The 21,624-nt window shown below is 41.1% G+C and overlaps 1 protein-coding gene across 1 annotated transcript in view; it reads left to right on the forward strand.

Moving 5' to 3' along the window:
* xpo4 (exportin 4) overlaps positions 1–21,624 on the forward strand; it is a 73,045-nt gene that overhangs the window by 33,051 nt on the left and 18,370 nt on the right. Inside the window, exons 7-13 of the mRNA XM_060929604.1 lie at positions 6,236–6,349; positions 14,354–14,511; positions 18,371–18,545; positions 18,750–18,926; positions 19,127–19,269; positions 19,349–19,494; positions 21,244–21,421. Of these exons, the coding sequence (XP_060785587.1) occupies positions 6,236–6,349; positions 14,354–14,511; positions 18,371–18,545; positions 18,750–18,926; positions 19,127–19,269; positions 19,349–19,494; positions 21,244–21,421 (1,091 nt within the window). The remainder of the gene's footprint in view (positions 1–6,235; positions 6,350–14,353; positions 14,512–18,370; positions 18,546–18,749; positions 18,927–19,126; positions 19,270–19,348; positions 19,495–21,243; positions 21,422–21,624) is intronic.

The raw sequence follows: 21,624 nt of genomic DNA on the forward strand, positions 1-21,624 counted from the left end.
GATTTTTACTGGAAACAAAATACGCAAATCAACAGACTTCACTTTTATGAAGTTTAAATCTCACTTGGCTAGATAATGCGTACACAATACTGACACAGATATGAGTAAACAATGGCCGTCGTCATAGCAGCACGATTCTTGCCATCTAAAAAGATAGCTTTTCTCAGTGAATAAAAACAAGCAAAAGCATGGCCCATCAAAATACAAAGACATCACATAAAAAAAAAAAAAGGACACCTGAGTAGCCAATGATTTACTGTTTATTGGCAGCAAAAGGCTTCCAAAGGCTGGGGGGGGGGGGTGTTCACTGCTCCAGTGATCGGGCTTATTTTTACAGCCAAACGCTTGACGCTCTGGCATCTTTAGGGTTGTTGACAACAATTTAGAAGCGATATTTAATCATGAGGTCCCAGCTTCGGTAAGTCTTGTGTCGAGTAAGTGACGTCACAATCTTGGATTCTTTCGCATAATTCATACCGAGTGTGACATTTGAACCTCGGAGAGAGTAAGAGGTCAGTGCCCAGGGACATTGTTTTTCTTTTAAAATAAAATCTGTACACAGTATCTTCTTATTCCGGCTGCTCCTGTTGGGGGTCGTCAAAGCGGATCTGTTCCACATATTTGATTTGGCATCAGTTTTACACCGGGTGCTCTTCCTGACGCAACCCTCCCCAATCTATCTGGGATTGAGATTGGTATTAAGTATGCACTGGCTTGTGCAGCCCAGCTTGTGGCTACATATTTTATCTAATCTGCATGTCTTTGAACTGTGGAGGAAACTGGAGCACCCGGAGGAAATCCGCAGACACGGGGAGATGCAAACTCCACACACAAAGGCCCTCGTCGGCCATGGGCTCTGAGCCTGGAAATTTCTTGCTTTGAGGCAACAGTGCTAACCACTACACCGCCGTGCCAACCAGAATCTGTATACAGGTACAAATATGAATAAGTGAACACTCAAACATATCTTTTATGGATATTATCTGTCAGTATAAAAGAGTATTTTTTTTTTTAGTTTTGTTTGGGCTTGAAGGGAAAAACTCTCTCTCCTATCTGGGTTTGAGCCCAGCGGCCGACGAGGGCCTTTCTGTGCGGAGTTTGCATGTTCTCCCCGTGTCTGCGTGGGTTTCCTCCGGGTGCTCCGGTTTCCCCCACAGTCCAAAGACATGCAGGTTAGGCTAATTGGTGGCTCTAAATTGACCGTAGGTGTGAATGGTGGTTTGTCTATGTGTCAGCCCTGTGATGACCTGGCGACTTGTCCAGGGTGTACCCCGCCTCTCACCTATAGTCAGCTGGGATAGGCTCCAGCTTGCCCGCGACCCTGCACAGGATAAGCGGTTAAGGATGATGGAAATAATTTAAGAATTAATTACTAAAGAATTTTATTCAAGAATTGCAAAGTGATCTGAAACTTTCAAATTTGTTTTTATCATGTATGGCATTTTTCTGTGTCTCGCAAGAACAATATCATGCAGACGAAACGTGATCATTTTGATGTGTTGAGAGTCACTTTTCAACATTTTGGGACTGTTTTCCTACCTCTTGAGAGAAACAGTATGGCCCCACGGAAACAGTCGAACGTGAGGAGCTTTAACTAATTAGCATAATTATGGAACTGTGTCACCCCAAGATGGCGACATGCGGAAAATGTTGTGACTTTGCATCATCAACCTTGGAGAGTTTTTGACGTTCGAAAATAGATCCATGAAACAAAAGACAAATGTATCTTTTTTTGTGTTATCGTTTCTTTTTCTGTAAGATCCATACTTGCTCCTGTGGAGTCAAGCCCATCCATTCGAAACCTAAGATAGCTAAGCGCTAGCTAGCTAGAATGATTTATCTGTCCAGAAAAATGACAAGTCCTATAAGCTTGCTGTATCTTGCAATTGCACTCACTAGGCAGGCTTTAATTTTCTTTTCTGCTGTCTTTTAGCTGGCGGGAGAGCAGAGTCCACCATGTTTGATTTGTTTTGGGTAAAAGTAGGTCAAACGCCCCACGGTGGTCACGTGATGTTCACTTGCTTCGGAAATCTCCAAATTTGTAAGATGTGGGACGCTTTTTATCTCAGCAAAACATCTCAAAACTCCAACAGCTGTAGACATAGAATATTTTGCCCAGAATTCAACTTTGCAGTCAGAACCTTTTAAAGTTTTGATACCATCTGTAGGCAGTTAAATAAACAAAAAAAAGTAGGAAATGAAGAAATCGATTTGGGGGGGGACCTCTTTTTATATGGTTATTAAAATGCTACTCTTCTATGAGGAAACTATTGATATTTGCCTGAATGTCTTGGCCATTTCACACTCATTTATTGACCGGGCTACAATCAGTGTTCATTTTCTGTTGGAAATTGTTTGCTTGTTTAAATTTTTTTTCTGTACCTCTGCATTTGTGTTCCACTTCAAGTTATATTACTTCTATCTCTACTGTTGCTAGTTATATCTCCCTTCGTGTTGCTTTCTGTAGTCCATCATAGGCTGCACGTGCGAGTGATTGTATATGGGTGTGTGTTAGCTCTTTTGGGTGCTAATCCCACTCAGGCAGGCCGTGTGCCTCTCTGTCTGTTTACAGAGATCTGGGCTGGCGGCAGCACCAACTAGGATCGCGTATCACTTTCAAAGAGTGCCTGTGCCTTTATCACTCCCGATAAGTGTGCCTTTAAACACGCGAGTCACAGAGGATCTGTCAGGAATGTTGAGCAGGCGCATGTGTGTCGGTGTGTTTGTATAGACAGACTGAGATCACAGTAATTGCTGACTGGGTGGTACATGGAGGAAATGGTCCTCTGGGATGAAGAGCATTTATTAAGGGCACTCATGGGGACAGTATGGATGTGCATGCACACATGTTAACTTAAGGCCTGTGCTCAAAAATGTGTTCCTGACAGCCGTGTCTACTTTATTCCCCTCAAAGTGCCGCAGTGTGTATGTAGTCTCCGCTATGGCATGTGTGGCATCTGTCCACACCCCCCTCCCTCCCTCCCTCCCTCTCTCTGCTCCTGGAGTACGTGGAGGTGTCATATGTGAGACTAGACACAGCTCCTGCTGCTGCTCCCCCTCTACCATGCCATGTCTCTCCTCAGCTTTAGCTGCTGCAGGGCAGGTCAAGCCTGGGCCTTATGTCAGTCAGGTGCTCCGAATGGGTGAGGGGGATGACAGACAACACACACAAAACAGGAGTGGCTTTCCAGGACATGTGTTATTGCATGGGAGGGGCTAGTGTGTAGAAGGGGGCATTCCTGAAGTGTTAGTGCACACACCAAGGTAGTGATGGGGTCTTAAAGGAGAGGATGTGACACTTGAAGACTGTAAAATCCCTTGCACTTCTTGGCTGACTGTCATTCAGTGCCACTTGCCACTCTTATAATTAGTATGTTAACAAAACGTGTGCATCTTTATCTGTCTAAAGCTTGTACTTGGGTATCCGACAACAACTTTATTCCTCTTGTGGACAGTGCGAGAACAATCTTGCTGCTCGACAGGATACCTCATTTTACTCCTAATATTTTCTTGTACTGTTTCCCTCCCACCTTCTGTTCACAACCTTGGTGCGCTAATTTCAGATTCTGTGAGCATCTACTTCATAACCAATGAATTGCTTAGTACTTGGCATGCAAGGGAATTGAGGAAATGGGTCATTCCATGTCAAATCAGACAGAATCCAGGAAAGTGGTTGCAGCGCCGTCTCGGACATTGAGATTGGCACTTGGACCTTTTAATAACCATATATCAAGCAATTTCCATGTACATTTTTATGTCTACTAGCTACCCCACATATCATTTTGGTCCTGTGAAAATGACTAAAATATGCTACCATGCTTTGTTTGATTCAAAATATTTTCATGTCTGTTGGTTATAGAGACCTCAAATATTGGCAAAATAAAATAAGATTGTATTTACAGGAAAAAATAATTGATATATTGGTGCAAAAATGTGGGTTTGTAAAACTCAATGTCACTCAGAAGTTTCTACTTTTTTTTAATTTACTTACTTACTTATTTTTAAATCCCCCGCTGGCTTAAGGGCCTGAAGGTGGATTATGTCGTGGCAATGTCTGTCCCAGGAAGGGTGCTCACCCTCTGAAATCAACTCCTCTCACAGTTTTTGGAGGAATTTCACGCAACTTGAAAAGAACCTTTGTTATATGTCGGTAATATGCATATTGTAATTTTGTTCAATTCGGTCACGTTTTACCAGAGTTACAGCCCTTGATTAACAACCTTGTACTTTCACAATTTCATGATGGTGTGTTTTCCTTCTGAAATCAACTCCTCTCATAATTGTTGGAGGAATTTCACAAAACTTGGCAGAAGGCTGTTATATGACAGTTATACGTGTACTGAAATTTCATTTAATTTGGGCAAATTTTACCAGAGTTATGCCCTTGATTATTAACAAACTTTGGCAATTTCATCAAGGTGTGCTTGCTTTTCTGAAATCAACTTCCCTCACAATTTTTATCCCCCGCTGGCCGAAAGGCCCGAAGGGGGATTATGTTGTGGCGATGTCTGTCTGTCTGCCTGTCCGTCCGTCCGTCCTGGGAAGGGTGCTCACCTTCTGAAATCAACTCCTCTCACAATTTTTGCAGGAATTTCACGAAACTTGACAGGATTCTTTGTTATATGTCGTTAATACACATATTGCAATTTCGTTCAATTCAGTCCCATTTTACCAGAGTTATGGCACAGTTGCCAGCGGGGGATGTAGTGCTTTCAGAGCACTCTTGTTTTCCAAATCTTGGGCCTTATAAAAATAAAATTGCATGTAGTACATGCTGTTACATGTTTTTCTATCCCACAAATCTGTTTTTTTGAGGCTAGGAACAACAATTAATGACAAGGCTTCCCAAATAAGTGTTTCTGAGGCTATAAAAATGAAATATCGAGAGCTGAAAAAAAAAAAACCAACCAGGAATTCAACAGAAATATTTCGCAGACCTTGGTTTTGGGACTCCTTCATGATGGAGTAGATATAAGGTTTGAACAAAATCTGAGATGGTGCTGCAGCAACCTTGTCTGATTTTGACATGGAAATGTACTTTTAAATCGTTAAGTTTGTAATTCTACACCACAGCCATGGAGGCCAATTTTATATCTTGTATAACTCTTTAACCCTACTTTTCCCTTATCTTCACCAAAGCCTTTAGCCTGGTCATTGGATGTTTTGTTTTCATAAAATTGTTGTAAGTTTTGTCTCTCACTAGAACGAGCGATAGGATAAGACTTTTCTCTCCCCCCCCCCCCCCCCCCCCCCCCCCAAATATGCATGCAGAGGCCAGCAGTTAATGTTCCATACACACCTGTAACAGAGAGAATAACGTGGTATTGTTTCCTTCTTGGTAAATAAATGTAGCATACGACGTGTCGCTCAACGAGGGCTAAGTGACCCGAGCAGTTTTTTCATCCTGTTGAGCATGACAGACGCAAATATGGGTCAATATCAACATACTTGACTCCCGCTTTATTTTGCTCATATAGCAGGCGCTGGTGTTGAAGGTTTGGCTCCAGCTCTCCTCTCCCCTCCTTAACATGGGTCACACAGAGTTCTACTGCCCCAGTGCTATATTTAAAAAGCCATAAGGACAGGCCTGGTTTAGGGGAGACAACACCACCACACACTCACCACTTGCTCAAACTTTCCCACACACACACACACACACACACACACACACACACACACACACACACTGCTTTAAACTGACACCGTTTTGAGTGCGTTGGTGTTTTGTATTTGTTACTGTTCTGCACATGTATATAGTTCTGTGTGTGTGTGTGTGTGTGTGTGTGTGTGTGTGTAGGGAGTGACTGTAGATCCAGCCCAGAGGAATGCTTGGCCTTTGCCGGTAACTGGCCTTGATCATACATTCCTGTGGGAGACTCTCACTTTATTTTGCTTGTGCTCTCTCTCTCTCTCTCTCTCTCTCTCTCTCTCTCTGTCTGTCTCCTTCTTTTTCCAGTGGGTTATTAAGTGGGTGACCTTGAGGTACAGATTACGTGGGAGGGGACAGTTGGGTTTAACTGTAGTAACACACTCGGAAAGAGGCAGAAAGAGGGATAGCTTGAATGTGGGAGTTAATCGAAGTAGCTTTTCATTGCAGGCAGAGAGATTTTGACAGAAACAAAACATTTTGACAAACAAAACTTGAATAGAAAAGGTGAAACTATTGAGTTGTAACGTGTTGAGTTTTCAGGACTGGTGTGTGTCTGTGATGCTGGTGACCTTAACTAAGACGTCACTAGGCAGACACTACATTGCCATGTTTGAAGCCACTCAGAATGTCATGCTGAAGCCTACCGAGTCGTGGAGGGAAGCCCTTCTGGACCACAGAGTTATGGACCTCTTCTTTACTGTGAGTAATCTCCTGATTTGTCACTCATTTGTTGGCATTGCTCAGTATGGTGCACATACGTGAGGTTTTTATTACTAAATCCATACGTAGTTATTACTGCATGATGTTCTCCTGACCCACTTGTTTCCTCTCACTCCGGCTCCCATTTGAAAGGATGCTATGGCTGTTTTGATAATTCTGTTAGTGCATTTACCTCCCAAGCTCTTTACTTCTCTCTCTCTCTGTCTGTATTTATCCACACATCCATCCATCCATAAATATTTGCATTATACTGTTATAATGATTTTATAAACGTGGCTGAAAACAAGAAAGGTGTTGGTAATGTGGGAGCACTTCACTTGAAATTTGATGGGAATTGCAGCATCTGTCAGCATTCAGATACATAATGAAAACATATCAGGGTTCGATAGATTCACTAGACACTGTAAAGTAAGGTGTCACTACTATGCAGCAGTTGTAATGACTACCTTATGACTTGATTAATTTCTACCAATTTCCTGGTACCTGCATCTGAGACTGACATTTTGTGTGCGAAATAAAAATATATATATACAGGGTTTTTTCTAGAAAAATTTAGTATGAGGGCGCTCACCATGGCGAGGGAGCGAAGCGGGGGGGGGGGGGGGGGGGGGAGATGGTGCCAGTTTACACCAATGATTGGTGTAAACTGATGGCCGACAAAGTGCGTAGCACCAAGTTGGCTATAAGCCATGTACAACGAGATTGAGTGGAATAACTGTTTTATTCTATCCACATTCACTGGATTTTGAAAAACAGAGCCTTTTTATTTTTTGCAAATTCAGTAAATAAAAACTTTATACAAAATGTCCAACAAAATCATTTCCGCTTAGAATGTAAACAAACCGACGAAATGACACGAGCATTTTATGAAAAATGCTATAATTATTGAAAAATGAAAAAAAGCATTCTTACTATCAAATACTTTTATTCCATTTTTTTTTTTTTTTGGGGGGGGGGGGGGTTGTTTTCAAGTAGTTTTTATTTCGTCCTCAGCTGATTCAGCAACATGTTCTGCCATTTTGTTGTCTTTTAGGGTTTTTTGGTGGTCGGCAAACCAATTTAAAGGTGCATTACTGCCACCGACTGGGCTGGAGTATGGAACAAGAGATACCAAAAAAACCCCTGTTCTTTCAGCTATTTCTGTTTATTTTAAACATTTGATGATAAAGCCACCATTTTGTTTTTCTCCACTCCCGGTATTTAGGCTGATATGCTAATAGTAGAGTAACCAATCAGAGCAAGCAATTGCTCATATCCAGTGAATGTGAGGAGATTTATATATAAAATAAGGATATTTATACAGTGGTGTGAAGATATGAAGTTTATCTTCAAGTGGTGAACATATTCATGAGTGAGCAAATATTTCAACATAAGAAGCTTCATATCTTCACGCCACCGTGTAATCTTCTTAAAAATATGCAAGTTAATCAAAAGAATTTTAATTTTGAACTGGTTCGTCATTTTGACAATGCACATCTAGTCAGTAGGAAAACACTGGGAGTCATGTCGATGGGGTGAAATATCAGAAATTGTATGAAAAATACGAGTGGTGTATTTCCCAGTAAAACACTCATGTCCTGTGTGTGTGTGTGTGTGTGTGTGTGTGTGTGTGTAATATATAAAATTTATAAAATCTTTGCTATGTTCACCACTAGGAGATAAACTTCATATCTTTGTGACACCATGTAATATCCTCTACATATTATATGGACATGAGTGTCTTACTGGGAAATATACCGCTTCTACATCCAGGACATGGAAAATCAAAACCGTGACATAAATCTGTCATTTGTGAGCAAATCGATGAATTGATAAATTTGGGTACTTTTTTTTGTTTGTGTCTATGTAATAAAAAGAACATCACATGTCTGCCTGAAGACATGAAGTTTATCTTCTCATGTTGAAAAACTTGTATTTTTCATACAAAATACATCACGGACACGGATCTGAGTGACATTTAAATAATATTGGCTGGCTTTTTTTTCATGGTATATCAGATATATTCCATTCAGTTAGCATGATATTGAACGAGTCAAAGACGAGTTCACTATCATCCTAGCTGGATGGAATATATCTGATGTACCACGAAAAAAAGCCAGCCAATATTATTAGTAGTGTGTGTGTATATATATATACACACACACACACACACACACACACACAATATCTCTCTTCTGGTTTTTCGATGTCCATTGGTATGTTTTTCTCTTGTAAATATGCACGAAGAATATCTAATGATGTTTTGGAAGCCTTTTGAGTGTTCAACGCATCTTTCTCTTTCCCAGTGAACACAAACGTTTTTGTGCATGCGCAGCAGAAAACTCTCATTGAATGTTTGTATTAGCTCCGACGTGTGATGTTATGTCTTGACAACCATGCAATATCGTAAACCATATTCATCGCTCATTCTCCATTGGGTAGAGTGATGTAATGCATGTAGGATAAGCAATATGCTAACAATATTGCCTGCTATTAAACCAAATGAATAAAACCCACTAGAAGGGAATAGGATACATGTTTACCAGCTGGGAGGTCCGTATCGTGAAATACCGTGACCGAGGTCTTGAAAGTACTGGCCGAAGCCCTCTGGGCCGAGGTCAGTATTCAAGGCCGAGGTCACGGTATTTCACCATACGGACCGACTTTAAGCTGGTAAATAATATATTTATATATTTTTTTTTTTTTACCAAATTCTAACAGAAAACGAGAGCGCCCAAAAGGGAAAACCGAGGCGAGCCGCCATTTTGAATCCTCATTCACGGCTGTAATGCAAATTGCTTCCTCCTCGGTATACAAGTGCACTTCCATGGCAGGAAAAAAACTACATTTTGCTGCCTATGTAGTCCCTTATTTATACAAAATTGAGTCATTCAGGATTCAGCCATTTTTTCTTCGGCATTAGCAACAATTACAGGTTTTTAACTTTCTCCTGAAATGTTTTTTTATTTCTTCTTCCTCCGGGTAGTAAAACTCGCTTTCGCTGTGAAGACTGTTATCACTATCCATGATGTAAAATTAATACTGCTATGCTGAGAAATGCTGGCAAAAATTTATAAGATTTTTGATAAAAATCTTATAAATAAATCTTATAAAGATAAATGTTGACAAAAATTGCTACTATGTTTGTTGTGAATGAGCGAGTCGCCAGAGGTCTGTAACTGAGGTCTGTACCGTAGGATACGGACCTGCTCGCCAGCCAATCAGAGCGCAGGATTTGATGGAAACCGGACCGCGAAAAAAAAAATTTTATTCCATTGAAAAAGTGTCCTGTATGTATAATAATTCCCGATATTTCACTCTGATGACGTTACTCCTGATGTTTTCCCACTGACTAGATGGGTTTTGTCAAAATGGCAAAGCTGTTCAAAATTAAAATTCTTTGGATTAACTTGCGTGGGTTTTTTTTTTTTTTGGGGGGGGGGATGTGTCCATACAAAGAACATTACACAGTTGCATGAAAGTATGAAGTTCATCTTCTCATGTTGAAAATATTTTAATATTTTCATTCGGTCACTTTGCTTGTTCATCAACATGTTCACCACTTGAAGAGAAACTTTATCTTCACGCAACTGTGTAATATCCTCTGTATGTAATAAGTGTGTGTAAAGTTTGGACACCTTCTAATTCAATGTTTTTATTTTTATTAATTAAAAGGCACTTCATGTCTTAAAGTAACGATGGATGTCTTTTCTCTTTACTTAGTTGAGTGATTCTTGACATAATATGGATTACTACAGTTGTGGAATAGGGCTATTTACTGTCTGCTCATGATTGACTATTTACTGTTTGATCTCAAACGTGTTTAGAAGGCAAGAAATTGTACTAATTAACTTTTGACGAGGCACCTGTTAATTGAAAAGCATTCCAGGTGACTTCCTCATGAAGCTGGTTAAGATAATGCAAATAGTGTACAAAGCGTCATCAAGGTAAACGCTGGCTACTTTTGAAGAATCTAAAATATCAAACGTTTTGCTTTTTTTTTAACACTTTTTTTAAAATATAATTGTGGTTTAACAAAAGTTAATTCATAGTTTTGGTGTCTTCAATATTGTTCTACAATGTAGAAGATGTCTCATCTCATCTCATTATCTGTAGCCGCTTTATCCTCTCCTACAGGGTCGCAGGCAAGCTGGAGCCTATCCCAGCTGACTACGGGCGAAAGGCGAGGTACACCCTGGACAAGTCGCCAGGGCATCACAGGGCTGACACATAGACACAGACAACCATTCACACTCACATTCACACCTACGGTCAATTTAGAGTCACCAGTTAACCTAACCTGCATGTCTTTGGACTGTGGGGGAAACCGGAGCACCCGGAGGAAACCCACGTGGACACGGGGAGAACATGCAAACTCCGCACAGAAAGGCCCTCGCCGGCCACGGGGCTCGAACCCAGAACCTTCTTGCTGTGAGGCGACAGCGCTAACCACTACACCACCGTGCCGCCTGTAGAAGATGTACAATGTCAAAATACAGAAAGACCTATGAATGAATAGGTGTCTCTAAACTGTAATCTAGGCCTGTTGCATTTTGTGAGTGAGAGGTTTGTGACTGCATGCCCAGCTTGGTAGGGGGCAGTTTGAGAACCACTGAATTAAATCTTTTTAAAACAGTATTGGTGAGGTCTTGGGCATGTACTGGACACCAGCAGCATTCTATACATTTATATTACATTAAAAGTCCAGTAATATTGTATGTCCCATAACACACTTTTTTTTTTTTCTTCTTTCTCTCTCATGCATTTTATGCAGAGACTGTAAATATCAGTCAAGGTAATGGTCATTTTGAATACAATATTTTCATGTGCAGAAATTGATTCAAAGCCTGAAAGGTAATGTTATTCTGTTTTAATCTCCTGTTAGTCTCCCATAGAGTAACAAACGGCCTGAGGGACGTAAAATAAAATGTGATTTGCTCATTTAATTGTCAAAACAATTTGACAGATTAGTCAATTACTTTTTTTTTTTCTTATTGAAAATGTGTATAAAATGGCAATGTGTTTTATATACAACTAGAGTGATTTATCAGTCTGAGGTAATAAATAATAATCTGTATTTCATAATGCATTTCACTGCGACCGATTCTGTATAAGAAATGTAATGAGGAGGAGGAAACTGCTTAGGATGCCAGAGCAGTCAAGCTGGTTGAAACAAAGTGACGGATTAAGAGTTGCATTATGTTGTATGAGGGTAGAAATCATAGGCAGGGCTGGCTGATCGAAAAGATCCTTATGTGTGGAACAAATCCGTCATCTTTCCATCACCATCCAGAGCACGACTTCCAAATACTCCTCCCCTTTCTTCCATTACATATGCATAGTCTCCCTGAGCCATCAACTGCCACATACTGCTCTACTTACACCATCAGTGCCAGCAGAATATGCTGCCAGATTCAGTAAGATGGGTCAAGGGAAATCCCAGAGTGTTGAGCCTGCTTCAGTAGTGTGGCGTTTCTGCCTTCTCATTGATAAATTTTAAATTTGCTGAATCTCATCTGTAGTAAAGGACTGAAACCCCGACGAGCCATAAAATCTCAGTGAGGGAACAGAAATATCAAGAACTGTGTATTAAACAATGAGTAGTACAGCTGGATGAATATAAGAGCAGACAGAAGTTTCTGTTTTGACTACGGGAAATGGCTACTGTCAGTTGGTTTCCTTCCTGGGTGTTTTGCTTTGTCTGTGTGACATTTGCAGAGGGTCAAAGAATTGTTTTTGTTGGGTTGAAATGTAGCCAGCTGTCTCTCTCCATATCTTGGTGTGTGCCGTGTTTTTTTTTTTTTTTTCTTCTGTGCTCATATCTAACATTGTGTTATACTCTCAGCTGTGACAGGGGCAGGTGGGACATGAGGCCATGCGCTGCAGGGCTCAGAGGTGAGTGTAGATGGCTGGCTGGATTAGACTCTGACCCCTGAATTAAGAGTTCCTGTTAACGTACCCTGAAGCCCCTTGGCCTGTCGTCAGGCAGGCAGGGAGGGAGACACGAGTGTCTCCCATCTGAATGGATGGACTCTTTTTGATGTAGCTCTGAGTGCCCTGGAAAAAAACAACAGGATGAGAGAATGAAGCGCAGCCTAAAATAAACTCACTTGCTTCGCTTCACACCTAATAAAGCTATGGCTACACTAATATTTTCCTACTCAAACCCAAGACTAGCAAGGAGTGTTTTTGTTTGTGGTTTAGGTTTATTTTTACACACACATACACCCTCTGTCCCTCATACACACGGACACATACTTGTGATTAGCAAATGGCAGTTATAATTTGGTTGCTTTTTTTTTTTTTTTAATGCAGCTAGGGAATGTTTAGAATCAGATCAGTTCATGTCCTCTTTCAAGAACATGTGTGGTTTGTTTACGAACTAAGCAGTTTCATGTTTTGCTGTTGCTGATTAAAATGGATGTTGTTATAATGATTATTAGTTGCCTTTGCTTTAGTAACTGGATCCATGTAGACACCGATGCAGTGATGATCTGGTCAAGAACAAAAGGTCTGCTCAGGAGATGGACAGCAGTGATCTCCTGCTTTGTCTTCCTCCTAAAAATGGTTCTCTCTGTCTGACAGGAGGCATCTAAATGAATATATATCAGTCTAACTATAGTTGGATTCAAGGCAGTTGGAATAGTTTGCATGGTGTGGATGTTCATAAGCGCAGCTGTTTTTACTGACCACGTAACTTTGGCCTTGTGCTCTGTCTCTCTATTTAGCCCTATCTTTTACTCTGGCTTTGTCTCTCATCTACCTCTCATTCACCTCCTCCCCCCTCTCCCTCCCTCTCTTCTGTATCGGCTCACCAAATGATTTCACTCTGTGGAAAAAGAGTCCAGTCCTCCGCTAGCTAGATCAGTGCCACACCATGTTCACAGTATTGGGTCTCCTAGCAGCCCTTTTGTCCAGCTGGTGAAGATGGGAAGTAGTGTGTACTACGGGACTTCAGAACGAATCGTAGTTTCATAGAGATGTGTATTCCTGGAACCTTTAAATTTGTTTCTTTTTAACTTCAAGCATCCGTGCCAGAATGTTTGGTGGACAGACAGTGTAAGGGTTTGAGATTGGGGGGGGAAAATCTGAGCTGAGGGAGAAAAAAAAAAAGAGGGACCCAATAAGAAGCGAAGAGGATTTTGTGCCAAACATCCGCTCTGCAGTGGAACCACATGTGCTTCTGGTATGGGAGAGCAGGGCACTGAACTAAACACACACTCCTAGCCATGGTGCTGCTATGGCTGGGGATCTCTCGCTCCTCACAAATCGTTGAGACCGATTACTTTAAACCGTCTCCAAAACTGATTCGAGTTTGACTTTACGTTAAGCATTTCGTATCTGGAGAGTGACAACGACGGGAGCGTTTTGCTTCAGTAGGTGAGCGATCTTTCCGAATCTTCATGCACTCTACCTTTCACTTTTGAGACGGCTTTTTGTACTTTGCATGACTGCAAAATTAAAGACAGATTTGTCTTTTCAAGTACGGCAGCGAAGAAGGCAGAGGGAGTGGGTGTTTATGTGAGAGAGATGCTTTTCTGTGTAATTCAGAAAGACTGTGTGTGAGCTCCCCAGCTGTGTGTTTGATCAGCTGCCAGTGAACCAGTCTGCAGTTCCTCCTGCTGCAGAATGCCTACAGGGTTTATATACCCTGATTCGCTCTCTGCTCCTCTCTTGCTTTTTCGCTCTCGTGTACACATTCTCTCACATTTATATATTGTTCTGCTTTAGCTCCATCTTGAATATTATGCCTCCTAATCTGAGAGGATTATGCATGTTGGCGAAACAAAAGAATTTATCCCAGTTTCAGGATGTTTCTCTTTTTCAGGTGACACTTGATTGTTTTTTTTTAGTAGCCTAGTGTATAGTGTAAAACACCAAGCCAAGTTGAGTTTTGTAGCTTGGATTAGTGAGTTACAGGGTTGTGTGGGGTGTTTTTTAAATAAAGGAATTTGTTTGTATATCATATACAAAATTTAATTGATCCTGCTTTGGCTTTTACAGGTGCACAGGAAGATTCGTGAAGACTCCGACATGGCCCAGGATTCCCTGCAGTGCCTGGCCCAGCTGGCGTCTATGCACGGGCCCATCTTTCCAGACGAGAGTGCTCAGGTCACCTACTTGGCCCACCTTGTGGAGGGGCTACTTAACATGATCAATGGGTGAGTGAGAATTAAACTGAGTCGAATGCATCACACCAAGTTGTTTTAGTGTAAAGTCACGACTCAACTGAAAGTCCATCCATATTAAACCATTTGTGCATTTGTTTGTGGATGTCCAGTTGGAAATGTTAACACCATTTAAAGGCTGGCGATAAATAAATAGTCGCAAGTTATGTTTGGCGTTCACTTTAAAGCTTCTATAGGTCTATATCTTATGCAGAAGGATGGGTTTATTGCGAATAGCACTTGCACACAGGCTCCTGAAATTTGATCCATATTTGGTGGAGTGAGTCAGGGTCTTTCTCCTCTATTCTTCCTTCTACTTCTTCTCTGCTTCACTTGCCACTCCATAATCACCTATTTTTGGAGCTTTTTTCCAGTTGCATCATCGGAAAACCATGCAGCAGGTCCGTTGTGATTGAACTGTTCTGCTTGCAATTTAAATCCATCTGATATGGGTTAGAGCTGTAGTAGTGAGCATAAGGGAAACAGATCTCTAGTAGTGTTCTAGCATTCTTGAGGGGAAGAATTCAGACAGTCCAGGTAGTGTTTCACCGTGCACTTGTGTGGATTTGATTGGAATCCATTTGCCCACAAACTTGAAAGCATTAGAGTGTAAATGAAAAGGTGAATGGGGTTCTAGTGATTTGAAACATTCCCACACACTGCTTTGGGAGTGCTTTTTCCTATGGAGTATTGAAGGCTTCTCTAGGCTTTCACACTCTGGGACAGATGTTTTTACAGATTTTTTTTTTTTTTTTAAACACTTGATCTTTAAATAGATTCCACCACTATCCTTGACTTTTATGCAGTTGTTTAGTCTGAACCAATTACTCCACTTAAGTAACTTTTTGCTTTCCTCACAGGTCAAAGCTGGTGTGTGTTTGTTTCTTTCTGAAACATCCTGAAGTACCCTGACTAAAACTTGTTTATATGATGCAATTAAACTTTTTTTATGCAATGTCGGAATGTAAAGTAGTTGTAGTGCGCTTAACCTTTTTTTTTTTTTTATAAGAGAGAATTTTACATAAGGCAGGGCTCGAAATTCATTTTTTTTTTCACCAGCCGGACTAGTTACCTTCCAAAGTAACTCGCCAAACAGAAAATCAACTAGCCAAATTTTGTTCATGTATGAATTTTACTTCTGTCAAAAATAACGCAAAAGAGAGTAGTTACCATTGTTCATGACTAATGTGCATTTATTTCAAGACCCGAGTATTCTGATACTGTTGTTAAATACATAAATGAGAACAACACAGAGCACCATAATATAATATCAACAAATAATAATATATTGGAAAACTTGGCAACTTGGTGTATGAGTATTGAAAGCAAATATACTTACTATCATGACTATAGACCCTTTTCAGTCACGTGACCTTCGTAAACGCGACCGCCATTTTGGACATGTAGTGGACTTCGGCTCGAATCAGTTTGAATGCGAGGAAGGCGACAAACGAAAAACATAAAAGAAAAAGGAGTGAGATGCAGAAAACACCTTCACTATCCAGCGACGTAGGGCATTTACAGGGCGAGCAGAGGGAGAGATATTTGCAAAAATTGAGGTTAGCAGGCTTAGAGAACGACGTTTACCTGCTTCCACCAGGATTGTTCACTGACGTACGGAAGTACACGAAGCCCTCGTCTTTACCTGACTTCCGCCCACATGATCTGTATACCTATGTCGTTAAAAACCCATCGCCATACACATACACGCCAACGTCCGAGGTTCCGGAGCGCGCTCCGGCTTGCTCCAGGAGTGCTCCGGCCGAGGTTCCGGAGCACGCTCCAGGAGTGCTCCGGCCGAGGTTCCGGAGCGCGCTCCGGCTTGCTCCCCCTCAAATTAAGCAGTGCGCTCTGGCTTGCTCCAGGAGTGCTCCGGCCGAGGTTCCGGAGCGCGCTCCGGCTTGCTCCAGGAGTGCTCCGGCCGAGGTTACGGAGCGCGCTCCGGCTTGCTCCGGAGCAAGCCGGCGCGCGCTTCTTAATTTGAGGGGAACCTCGGCTGGAGCACTCCGGGAGCAAGCCGGCGCGCGCTGCTTGATTTGAGGGGAACCTCGGCCGGAGCACTCCGGGAGCAAGCCGGCGCGCGCTGCTTAATTTGAGGGAGAGCAAGCCGGAGCGCGCTCCGGAACCTCGGACGTTGGCTCTGGCAGCTATTTATACTGGATCCGGTGTAAATAGCTGCCGGATCATAATTACAGTAAACTAGTAAATACAGTAAAGGAAAAACTTGAGACTGAAAGGTTTTAACAGTCATCCAAATGACTGAACGTAAACATTGCTACAGTAACATACCAGCTACTATGTTGTTGACATTAGCTAGTCAACAATAGCTACTACAGAAGAACAAAGAGGTTACAATGGGTTATTTTAGCCTATTTGGTTACACACTCGCCGCCACAGAATGTTAACAGCAATGTAATGCCTTTTCTGGCTAATTTTATTCGTCTTACCTCCAACAAAGTGGTCACTACACAAGCGTTGGTATGCCGAGGGCTGCCAATCTGTTTATGGCCGCTATCCATCTTCTCCGTCGGGATCCGATAAAATGATAAACCTTGCCTTGTTTGTTGATGGTTACTACATCCAGGTGCACAACAATATAGTGGCATGATGGAAGTCTTGCTGAAAGTAAAAACTTTCTTTGCTGCCGTTCCTCAATGTTGGCTGTGGTAAACTACTGGTAGTACACGTCCAAAATGGCGGCCGCGTTTGTCGTGACGTCACGTGAAAAGGGTCCATAGCACCCAAAATATGTCCAACATGCTTTCTGTATTTAACCATTTATGAGAGAGAAAGCGTTAGGAGCTTCATATTGACTAGGAATCAACTTGAAAAAAAATTTATTATTCCATAAAAATCGTATCGCAGCCAAGGCCTACCCTGCTCCCACATTTGCTTATAAGTCCTTTGTCGTTTCTCCTCTTCAGACCGAGGTCGCTTTGTCCCCATCTCTGGCGGTTTCTGTACACCTTTCAGAAAATTCCACATCGCAACGTAGCTTTGGCAGATGTAGATGTAAACAACAACAAAACGTGTGTTTAAATGGGCGATAATGTGGCCACATCTATTGAATTTGATAACGTGATGTGGCAGCGGGGGCGTGGCCAAGCGGCGGTCTGTGAATGGAGGGCGGAGTCAGGGAAGGTAAGTGGTGGAATCATTGCACCTGATGGGGATTAACCTGTGTTTGTGTGTCTTCCCCAGTGACCACGCCCTTTAAAAGGAGAGGAGAGCAGAGAAAGGGAGCTCTCTATCCCCAACCAGAACACGTGTGTGCGCGCGGGGCTGGGAAGTGATAAAAGGCTGAAAAGCTAGCAATAAATAGTTCATTGATAACTCAGTTCTGGCCTGCCGTGCTTCTGTGCTCCACCCACCTGGTCCAATACTACACGTGATTACCGTGATATTCAATGAGATGCGTTATATGCATGCGCAGTAGTGAAAAAACCGACAGCCTGATTCGTACACGATATGATTCGGAATTCTTCTTCGGTATTTTCCGTCCTGCCGATAAACACATCGATTAACACAGACACGGCACACGCTTAATATGTGGTGGCTTTAGTTGACGGTGCGTCTGAATCTTCACTTCATATATATATTTTTTTATTTTCAACTAGCCAGCTGGGCTGGCTAGTGACGGGAATTACCCGCCAAATGACAAATTAAATTGCCTCGGGCGACCGGACCACCGCGGATTTCGAGCCCTGTAAGGCTATAGTATAAATGTAGCTATGGAGTTTGTTTTATGAGTCACTAATTTTTCTTTATTAAATTCAGGACATTTGCAATAATAACAGCACTTCAACATCACAATGTCTATTTATTTATTTATTTATTTAACATGTTTGCACAGGATTGAGATTGAAGACTCTGAGGCAGTGGGCATCTCGAATATTATCAGTAACTTGATTGCTACGTTTCCCCGGAGTGTTCTTACCGCTCTACCAAGCGAGCTGTTCTCCTCCTTCATCAACTGCCTGACGTTACTTACTTGCTCCTTTGGACGTAGCGCTGCCCTTGAAGAAGTGGTGAGTACTAGAATCTATCTCCAGATGGATTAAATTAGTTTAACCTTTATGTGCTTTAAGGATAAAACTCCGTTTAGTGTATCGGATGTACAAAGAAATCCTTTTAAAATCAGCTGTTTTATGAAATTATGCAAGTTTTTCCACATGCTCAAAACTGCACTTAACTGTAACCTACATCCCTGCTATATTTTCTGTCTACTTTAGCTGGATAAAGATGACATGGTTTATATGGAAGCGTATGACAAGCTGTTGGAGTCGTGGCTCACGCTGGTACAGGAGGATGAGCATCTCCCCCGTGGCTGCTTTGTTCAGCCAGCTGTGCAGGTCTTCAACTCCTACATCCAGTGTCATCTTGCAGCACCTGATGGAACCAGAAACCTGGTGAGAGCAGTACATTCATCTATCTACATAGCATTATTTCACCCATCTTCATGTTTGTTTGGCTGTTGGATGGTTTCCACGTTCCTTTTTTCCTCATTCTGTCCTTTCTGCTACAAAATCGTAGTGCTTTTTTGTATTCGGAACTCGTAATGTAAACTTGCAGTTGTGACCCTTTGGGTCATCTTCGTCTCTTTGCCTAGACTGCAAATGGTGTTGCATCTCATGAAGAGGAGGAGATAAATGAATTGCAGGAGGACGACCGAGAACTATTTTCAGATCAGTTAGCGAGTATCGGCATGTTAGGCCGCATTGCAGCAGAGCACTGCATCCCTCTACTTACAAGGTAAGGCCACATGCTTACACCTCACCTTTTATTAAATACTGAAGAAATGCACATTAACCAGTGATTTGTGTCGTGTTAGTTTATTGGAGGACAGAGTAACACGGCTTCACGGACAACTCCAGAGACACCAGCAGCACCTCATGGCCTCATCAGAACCAGACTCGGTGGACCGAAAAGTTTTAGATGACCTCTACGAAGACATTCACTGGCTCATATTAGTCTCAGGTCTGTCTCCAACAGAAGAATTATGATTTCTTTACTCGGTCACAATGTTTCAGAGCCTAATCTAGGGCGCGTAATACACGATAATGCGCGTTTTTTATCTGTCTGTCGCACATCCACTTTTTGGGCACGAGAGTGATATCATGTATCTATTCATTTTGTCGCGCATTTATAAGTAGAGAGCGTGTAGTCGCGTTTTACTGAATCTTGTGCGTATCAATTTGTCAGCACCAGCTAGCAAGCACTGCGGTAAATATAGTGTTGTTTACACACCAATCGGAAAAAATTGGAAAGGACCGAAGTATTCCGAATGGTTTATTTAGCGGATAAAACAGTTTTGTGAACTACATCACCATTGGTCACTGAACCGGAAGACAGTGTATCTCAACCAATCGTGTGAAGTGTTTTAAAAATATCCAAAAGCACATGGCATATCGTTCTGTCTCATCCAAACATAATGTCAAAATGCGTGGCCATGTTGAAAGACCTTTGGACGAAAAAAGGAAACAAAACGAAGACACAGAAGTGAGTATTATGTTATTAATCATATTCAAATAGTAAAGGTGCTTAGTTGATATAATAAGTTTGTGTACAAATATGATCTTAGAGTAATTATATGACAGTGTGAAGACATACTAAGTCATTTGATTCTGATTGATAATGGTTTTTGAAGTTTGAATTTGATATTTTCCTAATGCCAATATACAATTAGTTTGATAATGTTTGGTATTATGTAAGTTTTATTTAAAAATATTATGAAATATATTTAATCTGTTCTTGTGTAATTGTAGGTACTGTAAGATTGTAAATGATATATAAAATATACTTTTATATACTTTTTAGGAAGTCTGAATTTTGAGATTATCTCCAGTCATTTGTCAAAATCTAGTTTAAACATGGGTAGATTGTTTAATGTTTTTCACTTTCATGAAAGGTGGTCTGAACAAAACAAATATGATAGCATTGTTAAATATTTGATAGTGATTTTTTTTTATTCAGAAAGTCAGATTTTTCATCTTATTATTAATTAATAGTGGCAAGACTACATGGATTTTAGACTTAACTATATCAAATGATGTAATATTAACCTAGTCATATTTGATATGCAATATTATACTACTGGTGGTCAAATTGGTAAAAATAGGCTAGTCACATGATTTATAGTAAAACAGTAACCTGGTCATATAACAGAAAACTAGTCATATTTGTAAGGTTTTGCAGTATAATTCTTCATATAGTTTTTAATCTAAAATCTTTACATTTTTAAAGTTCAGATCTGATCGTAATGTTTGTGCAATACTATAAACTGTGGATAAGTGTTTGCTGATATGGTTTTCATATCACTGTATTAAAGGATATGTATAGTGCCATAATTGTTGTTTATATAGATTAACATCTGATATGAATGTTTGTTACATGTATTTAGTTTTATTAATAAAACTGTTCTGTTTATAGATGTACTCTTGAAAATATCTACCAATGTATTACTTATTTTTCTGTCCCCACTAACTGGAACAAATGAGGGATATTTTTACCCATGTTAATATTTTCTGTCCCCTGTTTCTACAACTAGTGAGGGATCGGTCCCCTATTTTCAAATTCCTAGATTAGGCTCTGTGTTTTATATTCCCGGTTTAACTGTTAATACATTTCAAAAACAAGTCTTTTCTGTTTCTAAGCTTTAATTGCTCTCAACATTAGAGAAAATGCCAAACCATAATATTCAGTTCTGGTTTCTTTGGGTTGTAACAGGCTACCTCTTAGCTGATGACCCTCAGGGGGAGACACCGATGATCCCCAATGAGGTGATGGAGTTCTCTATAAAACACTCCACTGAGGTGGATATCAATACCACGCTGCAGATCCTCGGCTCGCCTGGGGAGAAAGCCTCCTCCATCCCAGGCTGCAACAGGACAGACTCTGTCATCAGGTAAAGAAATCAAGGTCAAGGGTTTCAGAACATCAGAGATTTTTCAGTACTGTAGCTGAAAACTAAAGGCAGAGGCCTCGAACACTTAATCTTTCAGACGGTAGACGTGTCGCATATTTCTCTGGCTTTAGTGAGCAAGATGACTTCATGGTATTTTATATATGCAGTGCATATTTCTCTGGCTTTAGTAAGCAAGATGACTT

Source organism: Neoarius graeffei, chromosome 9 (assembly GCF_027579695.1).
Source record: "Neoarius graeffei isolate fNeoGra1 chromosome 9, fNeoGra1.pri, whole genome shotgun sequence".
NCBI lineage: Eukaryota > Metazoa > Chordata > Actinopteri > Siluriformes > Ariidae > Neoarius > Neoarius graeffei.